This window comes from Rhinolophus sinicus, chromosome 3 (genome assembly GCF_057876585.1).
Source record: "Rhinolophus sinicus isolate RSI-liver-muscle chromosome 3, RSI-T2T, whole genome shotgun sequence".
In the NCBI taxonomy this organism is placed as follows: domain Eukaryota; kingdom Metazoa; phylum Chordata; class Mammalia; order Chiroptera; family Rhinolophidae; genus Rhinolophus; species Rhinolophus sinicus.
The window spans coordinates 4,208,955-4,231,886 of NC_142503.1; the positions used below are offsets into that span (position 1 = coordinate 4,208,955).

General features: G+C 53.8%; 1 protein-coding gene across 4 annotated transcripts in view; it reads left to right on the top strand.

The window, feature by feature from the left end:
- Nucleotides 1-1,927: 1,927 nt before the first annotated feature.
- TENT4A (terminal nucleotidyltransferase 4A) overlaps nt 1,928-22,932 on the top strand; it is a 38,852-nt gene continuing 17,847 nt past the window's right edge. For 2 of the 4 annotated variants that reach the window (XM_074329105.2, XM_074329106.2), the window contains exon 1: nt 1,931-2,770. In XM_074329105.2, coding sequence (XP_074185206.2) covers nt 2,058-2,770 — 713 coding nt within the window. In that variant the 5' untranslated portion in view covers nt 1,931-2,057. Of the gene's footprint in view, nt 2,771-22,932 lie in introns of all 4 variants that reach the window. The other 2 variants (XM_074329104.2, XM_074329102.2) reach the window with 2 other exon arrangements.

The window sequence follows — 22,932 nt, forward strand, 5'->3', positions numbered from 1 at the left end:
GACTGTTTGACTTATTTGTGATTTCCTGTAGTTTATTTAATCCACGTGTTCTAATCATTGTCATAATTTCTGCATGTACAAATACTAAAAAAGTGTGAACTGAAATATTCATTTTTATTAAGTAACACCATTTGCCAAAAAGCCTTAGTATGTGAAACACACTTGCATGTTGGTACAGATGCTTGAAGTGTCAAGCGCTTAGCAATGTGCCCTCATGTCTATGGTACAGACAAGAAGAGAGCATTTAAAATACACCACCACCGGGAGGCCTTGCTCAGACTGTCTAAGGAACGCACCCTGCGCTGGGGGAGTAAGGAACAGCTTGGGGCCTGGCTGGGTCCCGGCAGTCGCCTGCGCTGGGAGTGCATTCTCCAGGCTCAGACCAGGAAGGACCAGGTCCCTCTGAGGGCCAGGCATAGGGACGGCTGCGGTGTCCCTTCAGGCTGTCTAGACTGGCATGGCACACGATTTACATGAGGACATTCTGGCATTCCCTTTGGACGCCACAAGCTGTGGTTAGCCTTGCATTCCAAGCAACACCATGGCTGCACCCAGGCTCAGCACCCTCCGGACACCAGCACCTCGAACAGCAGGCAGCTGGCAGTTCTCTGTGGGGTCCTGCCAACGCGGTGCCCGCTGGAATAAGCAGGGCCAGGAGGCCGGGAACCAAGTGCGCGGCGGTTTCTCCCACACGCAACACCCCAAGTTTGCCTCTCGGGAAAACCGCACTAGGGAGCGGACTCGGAAGTCTGAACTTCACTTTCTGCATGCAAACCATTTCAAAAAGAAAACAGAAGGGTTTTCCGCAAGGAGACGCACACAGAAGGGTCCTGCCAGGCCACCTCCAGGTCCCGCCCGGGGCAGCGCCGCCCAGACCGCCGGCCGCGAGACCGCACCCTGCGGGAGGACGCCGGCCAGCACGTGGGCGCGAGGGACACGAGCGACTGCAGCGTGACCGCCGCACAGGGGCCCGTAATGACGGACGGCAGGGGGCTTGGGGCCTTCTCGTCTTTCCCCAGCGCAGCGGGCGGAGAGCTGTCGGCGGGCCCGGCCCTTACGTAAGGCGGGCGGGCGGCCAGCCGGCCGGCTCTGTCGCGGACGGCGTCGGAGGCCCCCACCCGGCTGCGCGGAAACTTCCAACGCGGCGGCGGCGGCGGCCTCTCGCTCCCGCGCACGCGCCGCGATGCCCGGTGGCCGACAGGGTCCCGGACCCCAGCGCGCAGGTCACGCCTCGGCCGGCGCGAGGCGGTGAAGGTGGTGCCCGCGGACGCAGCCGGGAGGAGGGCGGAACACCCCGCGCCTTTCTCACTCCCTCACTGCGACCGAGTCTAGCCTAGAAAGGCCCACGTCGCCGCCACCCCGCCAGCCCCTCCCAGTCGCGTATCTTCCCGACACCGCGCCCTCCCCACCCGCACCGAGGGGAGCCCCAGGGCGCAGGCGCGGTAACCAAGGTGGCGGAGTCTAGTGAGGATTTGAAATCGGCTGCGCGTGCGCACTGGAGCCCGGCCCTGGCGAGAGAGGCCGCGCTTCCTCCGCACCTGCCCCGCCCCCTCCCCGCCCCTCATTGGAGCGGAGGCGGCGGCGCCCCCCTCCTTCCCCCTCGCCCTGTCGCCGCCGAGAGTGTCTTTTCGCCGCCGCCGCCGCTGCAGGAGCACGGAGCCAGCGGCGGGAGCGTGACTGAGGGCCCGGCGCACGGCGGCGGCCCTCCTGCGGGTCCCGGGCCGCGCGGCGCCTGGGCCCGCCCCCTCGGCCCGGCCGCCCGCCCTTCTTCCATGGCCTCTCCCGGCGGCCCGTGTGGAACGCCGCCGCGGTGCCCGCGCCCGCCCCGCACCGCCTGAAGCAGCCCAACAGGCCGGAGCCGAGCCGCGGCCTGCAGGGCCGCCCCGCGCCGCGCCGGGACCCCGACGGGAGCTGCCGCCGCCAGCCGGCCGCAGCCGCAGCGCAGGCCCGTCCGCCCGGCCGGCCGTCGGTCCGTGCGCGGCGCGGCCCGGGCTCGGGGCGCGGCGGAGGCGGGGCCGCGGGGGGGCGGGCGCGCGGGCCCGCGGGGCGGCGCGTGGATGGATCCGCGCGTGGCCTGGATCCAGCCCGAGCAGAAGGGGCCGGCCAATGCCCTGTGGATGCAGATCTGGGAGACCTCGCAGGGCGTGGGCCGCGGCGGCTCGGGCTTCGCGTCCTACTTCTGCCTCAACTCGCCGGCTCTGGACACGGCGGCTGCGGCGGGGGCGGCAGGGCTGGGCGGCGGCGGCCTGGCAGGGCCCGCGCTGCCCGCCGCGTCGCCCCCGCCGCCCGCACCGGGCCCGGCCGCGTTGCCGCCCGCGCTGCTGACAGCGCTCGGGCCTGCGGCCGAGGGTGCCCGGCGCCTGCACAAGTCGCCGTCGCTGTCGTCGTCGTCGTCGTCCTCGTCCAACGCCGAGTCGGGTACCGAGAGCCCCGGCTGCTCGTCGTCGTCCTCGAGCAGCGCCTCTCTCGGCCGGGCGGGCGGCGGCCGCGGCGGCGCCTTCTTCCACTTCACCGACGGTCCGCCCAGCGCCCCCGGCTCGGCCAACGGGCACCCCGGGCCGCGCGGCCCCGCGCCCGCCGGCTCCCCGCCGCAGCACCAGTTCCACCCGGGGCGCCGGAAACGAGAGAACAAGGCCAGCACCTACGGCCTCAACTACCTGCTGTCAGGCAGCCGCGCGGCCGCGCTGAGCGGAGGGGGCGGCCCCGGGCCCCAGGCGCCGCGGCCCGGCACGCCGTGGAAGAGTCGCGCGTACAGCCCGGGCATCCAGGGGTGAGTGCGCGCGGGCGGCGGCGGGGGGGGGGGGGTCCTGCGCGCGGCGCCCCGGGTGGGGTCTCCCGCCCCACCGGGTGCGCGGACACGCCGTGGACGTCGCGGGCGCTCAAACGTCCCTGTCTGGGCTCCCCTTTAATTTCAAGGATGGATGCTGGAGGCCAAGGTCCGACTCCACTGAAAGATTTTTATTTAGAAACTCCTTTTATAAACGAGTGGTCTAACAGTGCGGGAAGGGGGCCGCTGAATCCGGCTTGTGCAGATGTTTCCCTTTTCTGCCTCTTGAGACTGGAAAGGGAGATCTGATACTTTCCCTCTTTTCCTCCCCCAAGACATGTTAGGGACCCATTGTCAAAGTGGGGTGCGGATCGTGCGGATAGGCGTGGCGTTTTTTGTAATTAAGTTGCAGACGATTTAGTATTGCCAGTAATTTGAATCAAATTGAGGGTAAATGTTAACTTTTTATTTTTGGCAGAGTCTTTTTAAAAGATGATTAGTTTTTTGATTGTGATACATTTTAACCAACAGTTAATTTAGAAGTGACTTTTTTGGGAGAGGGCTTGTATGTTACAATTAATTTGGTGCTGAAATTAACATAAAAAGCATCAACTGCAGTTTTTTTAAAAAAAGAATAGCATGCAAAGAAAAAAAATGTTTGCGGCACATACTTATTTCTTTGGAAGATGCCATCTTTATTTTAAGTATTTTCACACCAGCCTAGAGGATATTAAAGGTTTTGTTTAAGTTTAGTGCAATTACAGATGGCCAGGACTGGTTAAAAATCGTGTTTGTGTTTGGGGTGGGGAATGGAGCTGTCCCAGGTAAAATTGCTCAGGTGTGACTGTTACCCAGTCCTTTTGCTTTTCTGAGCGTCTAGAAATAAAGTGTTTGTACACAGGTTTCATTTCAGTATCTCATAAAATTTTCTTGCACAATTACTTGCTCATTTAAAAGGCACCTAAGGATTTCCCAGGGTATTAGGGTTGTTACAAACATTAACGTTCTTCTAATTTCCTAATTGTTAGATATTGGTATTACTTCTTAAAGGAACTTTCTTTCTTATAGGTCTGCTTATTCTCATTTGAATTATGTTGGAAAACAAGTTGATACCACTTTAGAGCATGTGTCATAGACATTAATAGCTGCGTATTCTGCAACGTGCTTCACCTGGTCTGGTTTGGAAGGATTATTAACTTAGATTCCCTGAAGCCTGAGCACCATATCAGACCGAGTAGGAGCCCCGTCTCCTCTTCCCTCCCTCCTTCCAGCTCTTACTTGTAGAACTTTCTGAGAAGAGGTGGTGGGAGCAGTTTCATAATGTGTGACATTATACCTAAGAGCTCTTAGGGGGCGACCTTCAGGTTTCCAGCCAGTCGTGTAACTGGAAGTGGCTCTGTGTCTTAGCACTTGGAAGATAGGAAGGTATGTCGTCCTCACTTACAGAGCGTTTTGGGGCCCAGACGGTCTGGAGCCCCGCTTCTTCCTTTCATGAGCCTCTAGCAGTGGCAGACGTTCCCTTGTGCAAATCAGCCAGGCTCTGGGTGCTGTTTCCTCACCTGCAGCTATAGTCAGCCTCAGTACATCCCTGACTGTTGCTTTTCTTAGTAAATGAGCCCACTGCATGCCAGGCACTTCGCTTGGATGTGGGCAGGGGTTGGCATGGGAGACCCAACCTCAGGATCCTGATACCCAGACCTGAGCCTCCTTGGAGAGTGACACCCCTCCCCCCCCAGCACACGTGAGCACTGTCTGTCCAGGGCCCATCACTCGCTTCCATGTGTGTCTAGTCTTTCATCACTGTCTTGTGTAATCTCTCTCTACCTCATCCTCTCACCCTCACGTAGACTGATGTTACCTCTAGTGGAGATTGCTCAGGAGCTCCAGGTGCTGGGCCTTTCCCGATGCGGTGATCTACCAGCAGGTTTGATCAGGTCCCACCCCATTGGAGCCCTGTAATGGGACCCCACAGCCCCCCTTAGGTTAAAGACTAAAGCCTGAAATTCTCAGCAGGCCTCTAGGGCACTGCTGTGGCTTGGAGGTCTGCTCGCCCTCTCTGCCAGGGTCCCACACTGACACCGCTGCCTGCCTGTTAGAACTCAGCTCAGAGGCCACGTGGTGTGGGGCTAAGAGTGGGCAGGGAAACAGCCAGGAGGTCTGCATTTTAACCCACCTACCGTGTTTCCCTGAAAGTAAGACCTAGCTGGAAAATAAGCCCTCGCATGATTTTTCAGGATGACCCCCTGAACATAAGCCCTAATGGGTCTTTTGGAGCAAACCTTTATGTAAGACCCGGTCTTATTTTCGGGGGAACATGGTAGTGGGGGCCTCAACAGTAATGCTCATGGTAACGCTTTGTTTCTCTTGCTGGCCCCCCATCCTTGCCTGCTTCTGTGGGGGTGTACACGCCCCCCGTCCTGCCCTCAGCGTGTCACTTCCTGTCCTCTCTACCTAGAGGAGGAGCCTGGCGTGGTTGCCCTCGGCCCTGTGCCTGGAAGGGCGGGTGCGTGGTTGGCTGCTCCCAGCCCTTGCACGGAGCAGAAGGAGTAAAGCGGAGTGCTGGCGCTGCCCTGGGTCAGGGAAGGAAGGTGGCCCGATGAGCATGAACACGGGGCCCGCTGGGCTCATGGCAGCTAACCCTTTGGCTCTTTGGAACCTGCCCCTGGCTGCCCGCTTAGCCGGAGGGATGGAGGAAGGCCACTGAGAACTCTTCCGCTTGGGGCTTCGAAAGGGAAAGAGCGGAGGTAAGAGAGCCCCTGGTCTGGCCAGTCGGAAAGGACCTGGAGGGTGAGCAGCTGCTCAGACTGTCCATGGTCACGGTGATCGAGACAGACGCCCGACCACCTGCCCCAGTGCGAGTGTGCCTCCCGGGGGAGGTGGCGCGGGGCATCTCGGACAGTTTGGGGTTTGCACTGCAAGGTCGGTGTCTTCTCCTGAGAGTTCCGTGCTGCCCTGGTTTTCTGCGGCCGTGTAACAAATGGCAGCACAGTCAGCGCCGTCCAACAGCCCTTGCTTACTGTCTTACAGTGTCTGTGGGTCAGAAGTCGGGGAGGCCGGGTCGAAGTCAGGGTGCTGGCTCTGTGCTCTGCTCGGGGCTGGGCTCAGGCTCCTCTGCAGGCGCACGCCTGTGATGGGCAGAATTCAGCTCCTTGCAGTGAGTCGTGGGACTGAGCGCTCATTCTTTGCTGGCTGGCCGCTGGGGCCTCTCAGCTGCTTTAGGCCACTGCATTCCTTGGCTTGGGGCCCCTCCGTCTGCAAAGCTGCAGAGCTGCCTGCATCTTCCTGACATGTCTCCGCTGGCTGGAAGAAGCCCTCTGCTTTCAGGGCTTGTGGAATTGGGTTCCTCCCCCCCCAGTACCTCTCCTTTAAGGGCGTGGAATACTACAGCGGGATCACAGGGTGCTGCCGGACTCCTCGTCACCGGTGCCAGGGATTAGGTGGAGAATCTTGGGCTTCCTGGCATCTGCATGCAGATGTCCTGCTGCAGGGAGAGCCCGTGCCGTGGGCAGATGGGTGACGCGGACGTTGGTGGTATTCTTTCCCAACTTCTGTGCCGCGACCGGGCTCCGGCCTGTTGTGATAACTCTTGCAGACTGCTGGTCCTGTCCCCTACATGTTTGTCACCAGTGAACTTGGGCAACCAAAGCGACCATAGCTGTGAATGCCTGCCTGTGCCTCTCTCATGTGGACTAAAATGTGCCGTCTAAGAAAAGTTTTGCAGAAAGCCATGTGAATGAATGCATGAGGGTAACCATGATGAACAAGTCCTGTGCGTGAGCTCGCTTACGGCGCCAGCTGCAGTGTCAGTCCTGTGCTAGGTGGAAGGGTGGCTGGTGACTCACCCAAGTCACTTCTGGGATCCAGTTCTAAGTACACAGCAGTCCGGGCTCGCTTTGCAGAAGACCCCACCTCAGGTGTCCTGCAGTCCAGGGTAATGGGAGTGGGGGCTGCTCCCAGTGGTTCCCCCTTGGTCCTTTTCTGTGGATACTGCTGCTCTTACAGAACTGACCACTGTTCCCCTGCGTCCCCTCAGGGGCCGTGTTTCAGCCTGCGTTTTCAGAGCCACGCACATGCTAGCTGCTACCTCTGAGTACCTGTGGGATAGATGAATGGATGAAGGGTAGAAGGAAAGGAGGGAAGGAGGGGCGGAGGGAGGGAGGGAGGGAGGGAGGGAGGGAGGGAGGGAGAAAGGAAGAAAGGAAAGGAAGGAAGGAAGGGGATCTGCCAGCTTAGATGAGCAAGTGAGGGGGCAATTCTGCATAGTTTAAATAAATCACATGCTAAAGATAGCTTGTTGTCTGTCTTAGAATTTCTAAAGATTTGATTGCCATCTCTGAAGTTATTCAAATACAGAAAAGTTCAGTCTTTCACAATTTATCTGCCCGTCTTCCTGAAGAGTGTGGTTAAGGCAGTTTTATGCCTTGCAATATCAAAGGCAAAAACAAAATATTCAAAAAATTCTGTCCTGTATTTGAAAGGCATTCCCACTTAGTTTTAACTGGTCTCTTTTATAGTAAAAAGTAATACTTAACATAAAAAGTTAGAAAGCCTGGGCACCTGCTCAGTGTCCTGTGACTGGCTCACTCGTGTCCTGGGCTTCGGAGGTGTGCGCTGGCATCCAGGAGGAGGCAGCAGCCGCTGAACTTGGTCCTGGACTGGGGGGGTCTCTGTGCAGAGATTTGTCCGTCTCCACACTGACAGGTGGGCTAGATGAGATCAGCGCCAGCCTTCCCATTGCAGGGGGTGCCTTTGATTATCAGCAGCATGCCTTTTTATTGTGGGTTTCTGTTCTTTCTAGTTCCCAAATAAGCCATTCTGCACAACCATTTGGAAGAAGGCTCTTCTGTGGCTTTTGATTGGAGTTTATTTCTTAAGTGATAACTTGTGGATGTAGATGGTTTATATCTTTCCATGTTTGAAAGAGATTTCAGACGATCGTCATATTTCTGGAATCCTGGGATCTGAAGGAATGGCTAGGATGCAGGGCTCTAAGGCAACGGAAAAGCAGGCTTTCTGCTTTGAGCCTTTGGCGTCTGTTCCCCAGCTTTTGGAGGCATGCATGGGGCCTGCGCTTGCTCCTCCAGCCTGCAGCGTGCTCTCACAGAGCCTGGGTCACGGTCTGGGTTTGGCGGGTTTCATCGTGGGTGCTGACTTCTGAGCCTCAGTTTCCCCACCTGTGAAGCAGGGCCTGTCATGTCCCCTTGCAGGGACATATTCAATAAAGGAAACTTGGAGCCATGTGTGAATTGTCACGTGAGGGATTAGAAAGGCCTTTGCTTTCCTTTTCTCCTCTCTGAGGAAATTGAAACCAAAAATTATGTGGTTCTTGTTGCCAACTAGACAGCAGAAGCCTTTGCCTGGTTTTTGAAAACACAGACAACTTTCCCTCTCAGGCCGAAACTTTCCTCCTAGAGAAACTGCTGAAGACCCAAAGGCCGCGGGCACTGGGGAGGCCGGCGCCGTGATGCTGCAGAAACACTCTCTCCCTTTGAATCAGGACATTCTTTGCTATTTTTAAAACCTTAAACGATGCCCAAGTAATGTGTTCTCCAGTTTTTAAATACGAACTGTACCTCCCCAGAGCTTTAAGGGGACTCCTGATGTGTTTTATCAGGTGTGTGTGTGCTGCTGTATGAGCTTGTTTCAAGTTGGTCGGGATGTTTTCGTTGCTCTGTGCACGTAATAGAAGTGCATGTTGTGTGATTTCTCTGAACTCTTTGCAGCTTCTAGCACGTTCTGTGTGCAGTGGAGAATACAGAGGTGGGTACCCAGGCCCATTAGGCTGAGATAGAGCAGCGCTGTCCAGTACGTGTCCTGTGAAGGCGGCAGAGTTCTGGTTCTGTGTGGTCCTGTAACGGGAGCCACTGGCCACATGTGCCACTGAAATGTGACTAATGCAACTGAGGAACTGAATTTCAGTTGCACTGAATTAAAATGAAAATTCAAATAGCGTTGTGTTTGGGCAGCATTGAACTGAAATAACTTTAGACTCTTCATTCAGAACACAACGTTTGATTAACTGTTGCCTGAATAAATCCAGACTCAAAACAGGAGCAAAAGCTGTGCTACTGAGCAAGTCACCACTGGAAAGCTCTAGAAACAGTGTTTCTGAGTTCGTAGTGTAAATCCTTTTCAAAGGGCTGCTGTTTCAGTCACCCGTGAAGCACAAGCTGGGTTCACAGCCGTGTGCAGCCTGGCACGTGTCCGGCTCGGCGTGTCGTGTGCGGGTGCTGGTGCCAGGTGCCGGCAGTTCTGTGCGCCTGCCTAGTGACATCGTCTGGCAGTGCTCTGGCCACGCAGCAGCAGCTCAGCGTGCGTGGGGCTCTGTGGGGCCCGCCTCTGCCTGCGGATCCTCTCTGGGTTGTCAGCAGGCTCACGAGGTGGGTAATGTTACTCCTGTCTCGTAGACAGAAAACCAACGCCGAGACAGGCTGGTGTGATTCGGGAAAAGATGCTGCACTTGGAAATGTCAGTCCGGCACTCGTGTCGGGGAGCTCCACGCAGTGTTAAGTGAAGGAGGCATCCCCAAGATACGGGGAGGGAAGACAGCAACTGCTTCGCCCTGGAAACCTGGTTTAAACGTGTCAGTGGAGACCCAGTGCAGTGGTGGTGGGGAGGGGTGGCGGTGCCAGCTCCTCCTTGCAGGACTCGGACAGTCAAGTGCGGAATGAAGAAGATAGGGGAACACGCGGGAGGATTCCAGGGGCAGGAAGCCGTCCTGCTACTGGGGTACACTGAACCTGCTGCTTTCCAAGGCCTTCCAGAACTGGCCTGGAGGGGCATTGCGGTGGAGGGAGCAGGACTCCTGCCATCGGAATGATTCTTAGAGGTTGGAGTATTCCCAAAATGGAGCATTTGCTGAGCTGCTGTTTTGTCTGAAGATAGAGAGTTGAAAGACCAAAAGTAGGACCCGGGAGGGCTCCCACCTGCCTCCTTGGTTCAGCGGCTGCTTTGGACCTGCCTTCTCTTCTCCCAGGTCTTCTTCTGGAGAGTAACTCATTTTACAGAGAGACAAGTTAAGCCTGAGCAGCTGTAAGCATCTGGCCTGAGGTGCAACCAGTAAATAAAAGACCTGGGCCAGAAGGGTGGGAGGCCTGGTACGAGAAAGCCCACGCACTTCACCAGTGCTCCCCGGGCACTTGGTCGGAGCGCGGAGCAGGGACATGGTGAGTTGGCACAGAGGGTGCAGCACAGGGAAGAGCGTCTTGGTTATAGGCGATTCTCTAACTGTAAGCAAACTGGTGTATGAGAATTGAAGGACAACTGTGAAATGATGGCCAAAAATACCCGCAAGGACCACCTGGCATGGCCTGTGACACGCAAAGAAATACTCAAGTATTGGTATAAGTTGTGGGAAAAGGCAGATGAGTCTGTCTGCAGAGCTGGTGGTTCTGGCAAAGACTGACTCACGAGAGACTGATGTACGTACCTAAGTACAGTCGTGATGGGTAGAAAGAAGAACGGAGAACCAAGACCAGATTCCGAGGAATGGGAGCTTGTGAGATTGTCACAGGGCAACGGTGGGCGTGAACTGAAGCTTGAACATTGTGAAGAGTGAAGGAGGCCCTTTAGGATGGGCTTTTAGGGGGAACTAAAAGGGCAATGGTTGGGAAGAGGCCCACTGCTCGCTCGAAGCTTCTCTCAGCAGGCAGGTGCTCCAGCTTTGCCGTTCCTGCCATCAAACGAGTGGTCTTCAGCGCTTGTCAGTAATGATCGGGCGTCACTGGCCCGACTGAGCCCCCACCCTTTCATGCAGCGCCTCCTGCGGCCCTCCCAGGACAGGGAGAAGCTGTTGTCCTCTCACCAGGCCCAAGGGGAAGTGAGCCTTGGTGACGTGGCCAGCCCCGGCTCACGTGGCCGGTAGGTGCAGAGCCGGCGCTGGCGGCCAGGTGGTCTGGTCCACAGACCATCTCTTTAACCACTGGACCTGTAGCGCAAAGAGGGCAGTATCCAAATGGCTGTGACAATAGGACGACAGCGATTACGTTGAGTTCCAGTTCCCTAGGCCCATGTGTGACGGACACACAGACTGATCAACAGAAGTACTTCCCTGACAATTCATGTTCTCTTTAAATACAGTTTACTAAATTATTAATTGTGCCTGAAAGTGAAAGTCATGTTCAACTTTAGATAGAAATACTACTTTCTAAGAAACGCTGCTGAGACGAAGAATCTAAAAAGGATCATAAAAATCTTAAGTAGCTAAGTGCAAAAAAAATAAAAAACTCAGTAAAAGTTCTAATGAAACCATAGTGATCTGCTTGCTGCTATGTAGGGTAGAGATGTTAGCCTTTGCTATGGACTGAATTGTCTCCCCCCAAATTCCTATGTTGAAGTGCCAACCCCAGTGTGATGGCATTAGGGCTCGGCCTTTGGGAGGTGAGTGGGGGTGTTAGTGCCTTCTGCGCGCTTCCAAGCGCTCTTTCTACCAGGTGAGGACAGGTGAGAAGACGGCGTGTGCAAACCAGGGGGCGCCCTCACCACACCCGCCCTCCCGGGGCCCTGGTCCTGGACTTCAGGCTCCAGAGCTGTGAGAGATACGTGTGTGCAGCTGTGGAAGGCGCCCGCATGTGGCGTCCTGTTCCAGCCGCCCAGGCCGACTAAGACGGCCCTCCACGTATCTTGCCATCTCCTGATCAGGGTTATCTCGTCTGTCAGCATGACGTAAGCATTTTTGCTGCATTCTGTAATTGCAATCACCAGCGTATAGTGGGCTCTGACTCAGTGCCAGGCCCTGTCTGACCACTTGGTCCGGACTCATTACATGCTCATGACAGTGCCGTGTGGGGGTGCGGGGACCATTGTCGTCCTCCCTCGTGTTTCACATGAGGAAATGGAGGCACAGAGCAGCTGAGGTCCTACCGGATCTCGGAGCTGGGAAGCAGGGGCAGCCCTGAGCCCACAGGAAACCACAGTTTGCTGTTGGTTAGTCTTGGCTTGTGTTTCCATAGACTTCCTGCTCAGCAGCGGGGCTGCCGGGGACCCCTTCAGATCTGCACGTTCTGTGTGTGCCGCCGTCCCTGCCGGCTTCATCCAGGCTGTGTGTCACCCAGCAGGGCCCACAGGCGAGGGCCGTCTTTGTTCCTTCTGTGCTGCACTCGGCAGACAGTGCTCCCCTGGCTCTCCCGCAGCCCCGGCCGTGGTCCTCACACGGGACCCTCCATCTGGCTCCAGCCCTTCCGCTCATCGTGTCTTTGTTGTGTGTGTTGTGGCCACGTTTCTAAAGGAGAGTTACTTGGTGCCGTAGTCCCTGAAGCCTGCTGCGTGCCTGAGGCACAGGGTTCTCTGCCTCAGCGCCTCCACACCACACGTCCTGGGTGTCTGGCTGTGAATGGAGAAACCTGAGGCACGTCCGCTTCCGCCTGAGGAGACCCGGCTGCTCAGGTCCACAGGCCACCGGCACTGGACACACTGGGGGGCAGTGATCTGCAAGGTATCCCTCCCCCAGGGGTGCTCCACGCCCGCTTTCTTGCTCTGAGGGGCTTTGGGGCGACTTGTCCCATCAGGACACAGCTCTAGCACTGGGGAGAGGCTGTGCAAGTCTCACGTTGCTGCTCAGTGGTCACGTCCGTCAGCTGGAGGGGAAGAGCAACTTCAGGTGCTGGAGGTGAAGTGGGTGCAGGTGGGGTCGGGCCAGAGGTCTGCGGAGCTGACGGCACACGAGGCGCCAGGGTGCTGTGAGCAGAGACCTGCAGGAGGTGCTGCCTGGGCTCCAGGCAGCTGTGACCTGCCAGCCGGGGACGTGATAGTGGTGCTTATCTGCTCGTGCTCCATGCGCCGGCACAGAGCAAGCAGCCGGGAAATGGCAGCTAATCCTGAGAACATTGATACGATAGTATCACTAATGAGTTTGAAGGCTTTTTAAGTCTCCCTGCAGCTTCCGAATTCTCAGCGCCGCCCTCGGCAGCAGTGCCCAGGAGGCGAGCTGGCACAGGAGGAAGCCTGTTGGCTGCACCTGGTGTGGCATGGCGGGAGAGCTGGGGGACTTCGGAGGACAGTCCCTTCCTCACACACATCTCTAGGTTTAGTGTCCCGCCTCTGCAGAGGAGCTTCTTCAGGAGCCCTGTCTTTTATGTTGCAGTGTGGGGTAGCTTCCTGAACCAGTGACCTGGGGTGGCTCTAGAACCAGAGCTTTAGCGCAGAGGGGCCTTTTAGCCTGGCTGGCCCTCGGAGCTGAGCAGTCACAGGAGTCATTCCAGGATCTCCAGGAGGCCAGGAGGGCGGCCCACTGGGGGCTGCGACAGACAGAGGCAGCAGGGAAAGCCCTTTCTCCTGGTTTGGCCTTGCTGTGAAGGTGAAGGCTGAAGGAGGCCAGCTTCGTGAAGAAGACGTCAGGCCAGCCCCTGAGGTCTGCCCTGGGACCTTCGGAGCTGAAGGCAGTGTCAGTCAGCAAAGCTGAGGTAACTTGGTTTTTTCGTTGTGATTATAAAGGCTGTAACATACTTAGGGAAGAAATCTGGAAAATACAGAGAAGAAACTACCCATAATTTTTCTCCTAACATTTGAGCATATTTCGTTCTGTTATTTTTAATGCTGCTTTAAATATGTTGCAAAGGGATCATTTTGCATTTGTTTGTTTGAATCTAGTTCTAGATAAGTGGTTCCTCCTGTCATTGGAAAGCTCTTCAAAACAGTGTTTAAATGTGTGGATGTACATGATTTCCTAATAATCAGAGAGCTTCACTCCTATAAAGGGACCACAGTGAGCTTCCGCATGTTTCTGTATGTCGGGTCACCTAAGTGTGGCTTCCCAGCTCTGGGGCTGAACACCAAGTTTGAGGGCGCACAGCTCCGGGTTTGAGTTCTGGTCGTGTGGTCCTGGCCAGTTACCATCTGTCTAGTGAACACTTACCATGTTTCCCTGAAAACAAGACCTAGCCGGACAATCAGCTCTACTGCGTCTTTTGGAGCAAAAATTAATATAAGATTGGGTCTTATTTTACTACAATGTAAGACTGAGTCTTTATACTATAAGACCGGGTCTTATATTAATTTTTGCTCCAAAAGATGCATTAGAGCTGATTGTCTGGCTAGGTCTTATTTTTGGGGAAGTAGTAGTAGGCAGTAGGCAAGGCTGGGGACCCTGGACTTTCCTCTGAGCACCTAGAAGTGGCCTGCAGTGGCCTGTAATTGTGCAGTGGCGGCCAGGCAGACCTGGGTGGTGGGCGGCTTGAGCCAGCCCAGGAGGGAGCCGGCGCCCAAGGCTCAGCAGAGGGTCTTCTTGTGCCCGGCAGCTCACCCAGCTGAGAGCTCCACTGCTTTGTGGGTTCCTGAGGGCCCCACTGTCAGGAGATGGAGGCCTGTGGGTCATTTGTGCCCCATGATGGGTTGCGGATGTGCTAAGCAAGTGGGGTGCTTCTGCTGTTTATTCCAGCAGGTGCTTGTGGCGGGGGGTGGTTCTTGGGGTTCTAATGCAGAATGGCATGGTAATGATTCTGGAACAGCCGCGTGTCACTCAGTTTGTGAAATGCTGGGGGCGGGGGGGACTTCATCCTGGTCTGTGGGAAGCTCAGGTGCCTCACCAGAGTTCTTTCTATGAAAACCATCTTGGCACATCTTTTCTTCTCTAGTAGTGGGTTCAGAAGAAATGCATTCAATTAAATACTGTTGCCATGGCTTAATCATAAGCTTCTGGTATCTGAGCTTTCTGTTCTGAGGGGGAGAGAAGATTGTTGGGGTTCTCCGGTCTCTGGTGGCCCCAGGGCCTTAGCATGTCATTTGCAGCGAGCTTGGGTTTGCTCTGTGGAAGAGTGTCATTTCCCCTGTCGTCTCAGTCTAGGTTCTGAAAGGCCCTGGGCCGTCTCCCTGCACCAGGAGTCAAAGTGATTGATCCCTAAGGAGGGGCCTTGAAGCGAGGGAAGAGGAAGGTCACTTTTGCCGAGAGCTGAATTTGTATGGACCGTAGTTACTGCAGTGATGATTGCAAAGCCGCAGCGCCTTCCTCCCTGGCTGTTCTGTGAATGCTCCTTGGTCTGAGCCTTTGGACCTTGGGTTGGCCTTGGTCTGTCCCACAGCAGCAGTGCCCTTCTCGCCCAGTTCCTGCCTGCTTCTCCTCCAAGGAGGTGCCCCCCACTCCTGTCAGTTGCTCAGCTGTCAGGCGCCTCTCCCCCCCCCCCCCCCCTTGCAGCGGCTTCTTTCAAGGGCCTCACTCTTCATTGACACTTGTGGAATCATGTGCACATGTAGCTTTGTTCAAAGCTCCTCTGAAGAAAGACAGGTGCCCAGGTAGGTCTCTGCCAGGTGTAGTGAGAAGCTGAGGAGCAGACTAGAGCAGGCTGAGGGGAGCCCTGGCTTGGCAGCCCCCACATTAACAACAGAAAGGAACACTCTGGAAACATGAGGTCTCGACTTTGCAGTTTCAGTTAGTTTCCTTTTGCTTTCGAACTTAGGTGAAAAATCTGACAAACCTTTGAAGTCCTGATGCACGGTTTCCTGAAAAATTGAAGCAGTTGTCAATTGTCTTGTAACGTAATTAAACATAAATAAGAATGATTTATAATCAGCTCAGTAACTGTATCAGCAAATAAGTACTTTAAAGAGGGAGAAGTGACTGGCTCGTCACCTCACGGGTGTCAGCACTTGTCCCTGCTCAGTAGCAGCCCACCTGTCTGGTACTGAGGAGGGACGGCTGCCAGCTCAGACCCGGCCCTGTGTCTGCTCCAGACCAGCGAGGGGGCTCTGGTCCAGCATGCTTCAAACTAGAGTCTAGTCGGGAACTCCAAATATTTTCACTAAGGCGTCGTTTTTGGCAAAAAAGCAGACAGTGAACTTTGTGGAGCTGAGGGGAGGGATTTCTAATTTCCGAGAAATCACTGGCTTTTTAAAGCTTTGGAAGGTTTTAAGAAGATTTGGAGAGAGGGGGAGAGGGAGAGAATAACTTAACAGTTGAAGACAGTTTCTGGTGTTTTCTGTTTCATTTTACATCGTAACGGAAAAACTTGGTTTTCCCCAAGCATTTGGAATTGACTGCATTTATGGGGGGTGAAAGGTAAACGCCACACCTGGTTAATGTGGGGACAGGACTGTGGGGCCCAGTGTGGGGGGTTCTGGGATTTCAGTGAGGAGGGAGGCTGGGCCATGTTAACACTAAGAGTGCAGCTCAGTTGTGTTTAGTGGGTTCAGGTGGTGAGACTCTTGCAAGCACCAGGGAGGAGGCTGCATTCACTCCCCTGGCTTCTCTTTACCATTAAGAAAACGACTACAGTCGCAGCTCTGATCGCCTCTGCTCTGAAGCACCCACAAGACTTACAGTCTAGGGGAGCAGGCCGGCCTGCAGCCAGAGCCTGCTGCGTGTGTCCTTCGCCCCGTTTCTTCCTGCTGTCCTTTTTTAAACATGCCGTGGTCTGTGCTTCGGGCCCCTTGTTTGTGTCCGTTACCTGCTGCAGCTCACCTGCCTGTCCATGGCCAAGTGGGAAGAGGCCACCTTGGAACAACACCCACATTGTGCTGGGGCTGCGAGCAGGGGAAGGAGCCCGCTCTGCCGCCTGGGTCTGGACACCCCGTCTCCCGTGGGGGAGGCGCTGACACGGAAGGCTGGGGCCGCCTCTCTCCCCGCGCCCCTCCAGACCAGCCAGGCCTCCCTGGCTTGGATTCCAATTTAGACAGTTGGGAACCTTGTACCCCACCAGCTCAGTTTCTAAAATAAGACATAATCCCCTGAAGTGGTCGTCTGTGCTCGTCAGTAGCTTCGTTAGCTGTGAAATTAGATAATTTAGTTCTCTAACCAAATGATCCATCTTTCACTCTTTAAAATAGCTCATAGAGGTGGGTTTTATAAATATTTGCAGCAGCCATATGCCGGATACTAAGGTGCTAAAACATCACTGATTCTGATACTTAGTACTAAAAGCAGAAATTGGGAAATGTATAAAAAATCGAGAAGTCAGTCATTACCTTTTGAATGTGTGTGGACTCTTAGAACAATTGTAGACGAGAAATGCCGTCTCGTTTTTCAAAGAACTTTATTTCCTAATATTTATTTTAAAAGTACATTAGAAAATAATGCTTCAGAAGTCTGTTCTCTGGCAGTTTCATGATAAAAACTAAAATTCACTGAACTCTGGTCTCACCATTTCTATCTTTCTCAAAATAACCAGAAAATGAATCAGTCAAGCCTTTCTCCAGGCTGGCAATGTACCGTGTTTCCCTGAAAATAAGACCTAACTGGAAAATAAGCCCTCGCATGATTTTTCGGGATGACATCCCCTGTACATAAGCCCTAATGCGTCTTTTGGAGCAAAACTTAATATAAGACCCGGTCTTATTTCCGGGGAAACACGGTATCAATCTGAGATTTCCCTGTTGAATCTCTGAGGTGCACCTGACCTGACCTGCTCTGAAAGGGCCAGCAGCCATCGCTAGTCCTCTCAGTTAGGCCGTGGGAAGCGAGCTGCATTCATACATCCCAGGCTTGCAGTGCTGCTTTTAAGCGCATGACAGCAGATCCCTCCCCCACCCCCTGTGTGCCTGCCCACGTTAATGACACAACCAAGACGAGAGAGGCTAAAGCTGCCACCACAGCAGCAGAAGTTCCACTCCCCTGCGTTTACCTCTGGACCCCACTCGCAGCTTAGGCTGAGGTCTGGCTGTAGGGAGCTTTGCAGGGTTCACTGGCGCCCAGTAGCTGCAGAGAGCAGGGCAGGCCTAGTCCCACTGGGCCTCACGGCCGCTCCTCTTCCTCCTCAACATCTCTGTTCCCATATGTGGGTGGGTCTGAGGTGCCATTGGTTGCAAAACTGGCAAATTTGAAATAGTTGTTTTTGTGGGTCAGAAATATAAATTTCATATTGATAACTTCCTGTAGATAACTGACCTTAAAAAGATGCACCAATGTGAAATGTACCATGAAGAAAGAAAAACGTTTAATTTTAAACTGATCTGACGCTCAGCCATTGATTGAAAAATGCATCCTGATTTCAGATATGTTAAAATGTTCAGGAAAAGGCGCATTTTAATGGTCATGGAGGAGGAACATGCTTTGCTCAGTCCCACAATTCCCTCAGTTACTTGGAAAATGCCCTAGTCAGGCACCTTTGTTGCTAACATCTTGTTAAGCTATTAAACCATAGTTTTGTAATTGTAGCAGTAAGTATGTGTTTAAATTTTACCAAGAAGTGTAATGCTTAGTTTTGACAGACATTGGGCTTATTTGTCCACATTTAGCCCTAAGATTTAAAAATATTTATTGTAGAGAAAGTTTGGACAGAAGAGTGTGCACCTACTAGAAAGCGTGTTTCGTCACTTGACTTGGTCTCCCCCTGGATGGTGCGGGGTGGGGGGGCTCAAGTTGGGCCTGGCGCCCTGGGGCAGCCACTTCTTACTTCCTGGGCTTTTGTGCCTCCAAGGATGAAAGGAAGGAGTGACGGTCTGGGAGAGGAGATGGAGCCCATTCCTTGAGTTCTGGAAAACCTCCAGAACCGTGTTGTAGAAACGTGACGCATGTGTGCGTCAACCTTCTGGTAAGTTCGGTGTTGCTCAGCTGTCTTGGGTTTAGTTAAGGAAGAAGCAGCCAGAACTGCACTGTCGCAGAGAAGAAGCAGCTAGAACTGCCACTCGCCACGTGTGACTGTTTAGATTTAAATTAAGGAGATGAAACACCGAGGTCCTCAGTTGCACTGGCCACATTTCAGGGTCTCTAGCTGCACTCATCGCAGAAGTCCTCTTTGTGGCGCCCGGCTGTGTTCACTTGGGCCTCGTCTGTCCCTTCCCTGTGGCAGCATGGGCCTGTCGTGCGTCCCTCGTCGTGGTGGTGGTCGGGCCCGGCCTGGTTAGCCCACACCACGCGCGGGTGGTGCTGTGTAAGCTCGCTGCCTTCTGTGAGCTGGGATGGCTCCTGGCATCGGTTACAGGCCTGACTGCTGGCGTCTTCTGTTTGCTTTCTCTTTAATTAGGGAATCTAGAGTCATTGTTAAGATTAAAAATGCACACAAGCAAAAAGAATATAAAAAACACAAGTAATCTCATCATCCGGAACTACAATGGACTGTTTTGTGTTGTATATAACGTTTTGCTGTTACCAAATGTTACATGCAAGCAGTGGTGTAATGAACATTTTCAAGGGTGGACTTCTGTGTACAGTCTTGTTCTTCGTCTAGAAAGTGTACTTATCTTTTTTCCTTTTCATTTTAAAATCTGAATGATGAGTACATTCTTGTAAAACAAATTCAAGCAGGTCCCAGTGTGTGGAGTGGACAGCAGGGCTCCCTTGCCCAGCTGATCCCAGTGTCGGGGCTGGGAAGCCTGTTGTGATCGTGGCTTCCTGCTGGTTTGGACAGGTCGCGTCTGCACAGCCGTTTAGACCTTCCGTGTACTCACGTCCATGTGCGGCTGAAGCTTCCTGTGGAAGTGGGACCATGTCTTCTTTTGTCTTGACACCGACAGTCTGTCATGAGATCTTCCCTGAGCAGTGCTCACATCTTTCTCCTCTGAATGCGGGGACAGTGTGCCGTCTTGTGGGACCATATGACCAGCAGGCCTGCAGTGAGCACGCCTAGGTTCCTGGGTATGTGTCCGTATTCGTAGCACAGGTTTCCAGAATGATGGGGCTCTGAGAGGCATGCCGTTTTCAGCCTTTGGACGAGTTGCCAGCTTCTCCCGAGCGGACACCTCGTTCCCCGATACCTGGTGAGAGGCCGACTCTCTGCGGTGTCAGCTTCATGTTTATTTCTGCCATGCACTGTTGTCATTTGCTTTGCAGTTGGTTTGCACTCAGCATGCTGTTTGATAGAATTTCTTTGTAATTATTTGGATCTGTCAGTCTTTGTATTGTGATTCTTGTTTTGGAATTGGAGTCTGGGAAGTCCTTCAGGTTTGATTTGATTGTTTTCAGGTAAAATTTTTAACCCGAATCTGTGACATTTTCAAGTGTAGAACAAGGTGGAGACCTAACTTTGATGGTTTTAGGCTGCTCTGTCAAGGTTAGGCTTGGCTGCAAAGAACATACCTAATGGGTAATGGTGATCCAATCCCATCAGGGTCTGGACGTCCTTCTCAGAGCCACAGCCATGGGTCAGAGCTCAGGACTGAGGAAGGGGAAGGCAAAGGGCTGTGGGAACGCCCCCCGTAAGAAACCTGCGAGGAGTCTCCCGGGAGCTTCCGCCTGAGGCTGCTGGACAGGAGGGTCCATGTGGCCTGTTGGCCTCGGACCCTGAGGCAGGGTTGGGACAGCGCCCCACGGCCTCCTGTGATGCAGTCGCAGTTTCCTGCTGCTTTGGAGATACCACCTCTGTGATTCATTTTAGAGACTTTTCTGTGATGGTCACAGCCTAGAAATGCCCTTGGAAGGTTTGGAGACTGCATGCTAGTGGCTGGCACTGAGCGCTGATGACAACGGCTACATTGTCTGTGGGTGAGGAAACTTAGTGCGGTGTTTTGTAGACATCTTGTCAGCTGTGGAATTCCTTTGAAGTTTTGATATGTGAGAAAAGTAAACTTCCTCATTTTTGTTTTTGAGGAGAAATGATCAAAACTTTTCATGAAGACATTCTGTGAAACTGTTTGGAGAACTGAGTGTGTGGGTATGTTCAGTATCAGACGTAACAGGCGAGTAAAACGATCTGAGTTGTATCTGATGCTGGTGGCTGGACATGTGGCTGATGGCATCTAATTGTGAAAGGCTATTGTGACCAGAATGTGCAGTTTCTTAACACTTCTTGTAGTGTTAGCATTGAGTAAGTAACCCAAACTTTCATCTAGCACTGTTTCCACTTCTAAAAGGACAGCTGGCCATTTCAATGGGCTCAGCTAACAAATCAAGGTAGCCACTACAGGGGTAAAATATTCTTTCTTGGAATGCTAATTTTTGATGTGGTTTTGTAGGAAATGTAGCTTTCAGATGACAAGGTCATAAGCAAAATGCGCGTCAGAACCTGATTGGATTCGCTCCGCACATGTGATGGATGCGGCCGTGAGCAAACACTGACGTTCCTCCTGAGGGGCGGTGGGCCACCAGCCCAGCCCCACATGGCCACGGCCTGAAGAACATGGTGGGTGGGGGAAGAGTGAGTGCCGGGCGTGGGCAGGGAGTGGGCGCCCCCTCGCCTGTCCTGACGCTTTGGTTGAGTTGCTCTAATCGTGTTGTTCCTCTTGGGCAGGACGGTGGTCTCCCCTCCCTGCCTGGCCCCCCAGACCTCACCCAGCCCTTGGTGCTGCCTTTCTGCATCAGGGTTTCCATGGAGAGCCCCAGCAGGAGGAGGCAGCCATGTTGGCTTTGAGACCTTCCTGTGTCTGCGCCGAAGGTGCCATCGCACTCCAGAGCGCCTGGGTCCTAGGGTGGTTCCCGGAGTCACGCTGTGCCTGCAAGGCCCCTGCTGGCCCCTCCTAAAATACCAGCGGGGGAATGGTGGCGACCCCTCTTATGTCATGAGCCAGTCGGGAGACATGAGGAAACTGACCCCGTCCCAGGCCAGGCAGCGGGTGGTGTCTGCAGACTGGCCGCGCTGTCTCCCTTCACGCTCGTCCCTTCCTGGTGTGTCAGGGTGAGGAGGGCAGGGTCCTGGGAAGCTAAGAGGACTGTCTTCTGTCGTGATTTCAGAGGCACCAGCTTATGAGAACACTGATAGTACGTTCCACTCCACAAGTGCAGACCTGCGTGACGTGTTGGCAAATTGTAATATCCGGTTGACAAGGTGATTCCGTGTCCCATCTGGGATGTGGTAGCGTTTCAGCACATGGCGTTGGTCGCCTTCTTCCGTGACGTTGGGCCAGTTGGTTGATCATTCTAGGCCTGTGTATTTTTTGTTTCTAAATTTCTATGCTCCTGTTGCACCAGAACAGAACTAAGAGGGGCAGGAGGACCTGTGTCCTTACCCGGCGCAGGAGCAGCTCACCCAAGGTGACAGCTCTCCACAGTGACGTCCTGCTGACAGGGCGAGGGTCGCCTGGGGCTCTTTGCTGGGGGCCTTAACCTGCTAACCAGAGGAACCTAGTCCTGTAACAACATTGCCTGGTGGTAGGAGACTTTAGGTGACACCTCAGGCTTTAACATGCCTGCTGAGCTGCTGGAAGGGATGCGATTAAATGCTTCGTGTGTAGTTGGTGCTCAGGGCCCATTGAAATAATAGAAGCCTTACCCTTAATATCTTGGTGTTTGATAGTTTGGAAAATGTACTGATTTTAGTGTTGTGTGACATTCTACTTTGGATTTACTGAGAACTGGGTCCTGGCTGACTGAATTGGCAGCATGCTTTTTTTTTTTTTAATTAAACATGGTAGACACACATGAGGTTCCAGTGATGGCCTAAGTAGCTGATACTGCAGAGATGCCGTGGACGGGTGTTGGGGCCGTTTTTCCTGTTACACCCCAGTGTGTGCTCTCAGGGGCCTCTAGCCATTAGACCCGCTGCCACTGTCAGGAATGGTCCCTCCACAGGAATTCTGGGGAGACAGAACTTCAGCTGAGAAGTTGCCATGAGCCTTCAATGAGCCCCTGTAAGATAACGTGTAAGATAATATGATGCCCCTCACCTTTGCAGCTTGACACTAATAGGCCCTGCTGAGTATCGCCTGCTGTTATGTGGACTATTTTGCTAGCTGTTGAGCTAGCATTGTTATTATATTTTTATTGAGCTAATTTTATTTTGTCTTTGTTTGCTTTTCTAAACAAACTTGGAGTGGAAGCAGACATTGATTTGTTACCATTCCTAGGATTGGATTATTTGGCCCCACCCTCAGCCCTCCCTTTAATCCCTGGAAGTAAGCAAGGGTGACCCTCTTTCCTTCCTGTAGGAGTCTTTGGGGTGGGTCCTTGGCCCTGAAACTTAACTCCACAAGCTGTTGCCACCCCCAGGGGCCCGGCTTTTTCACTGACCGTGACACAGGGACTTGAGAGGCAGAGATGTAAGGCAGCTTTTGGAGCTTACGCCTCCCCTGAGAACCTCTCTTAGGAGAGGAAGCGAGGCCCCTCTGTGTTCTGCCTGCATGCAATAAGTTGTTGCCCATCTTGTCTCCTTAAGGAGAGAACATTTGGGTCTTGCATTAAATGGGGCTTTTCTACCTCCAGGGTAGGCATTTGTGTGAAATGAGGTTGGGGGGCCTGCACAGCAGGTGGGTGGGCAGCCTGACTGCTGAGACTTGACCATCAGGCTTCTGAGGACATGTGTCTTCCTTGTGTCACGTGTCCCTGTCCCAGACATGTGCACGCTCTTTAGTGTGGGAGCCAGAGGTGT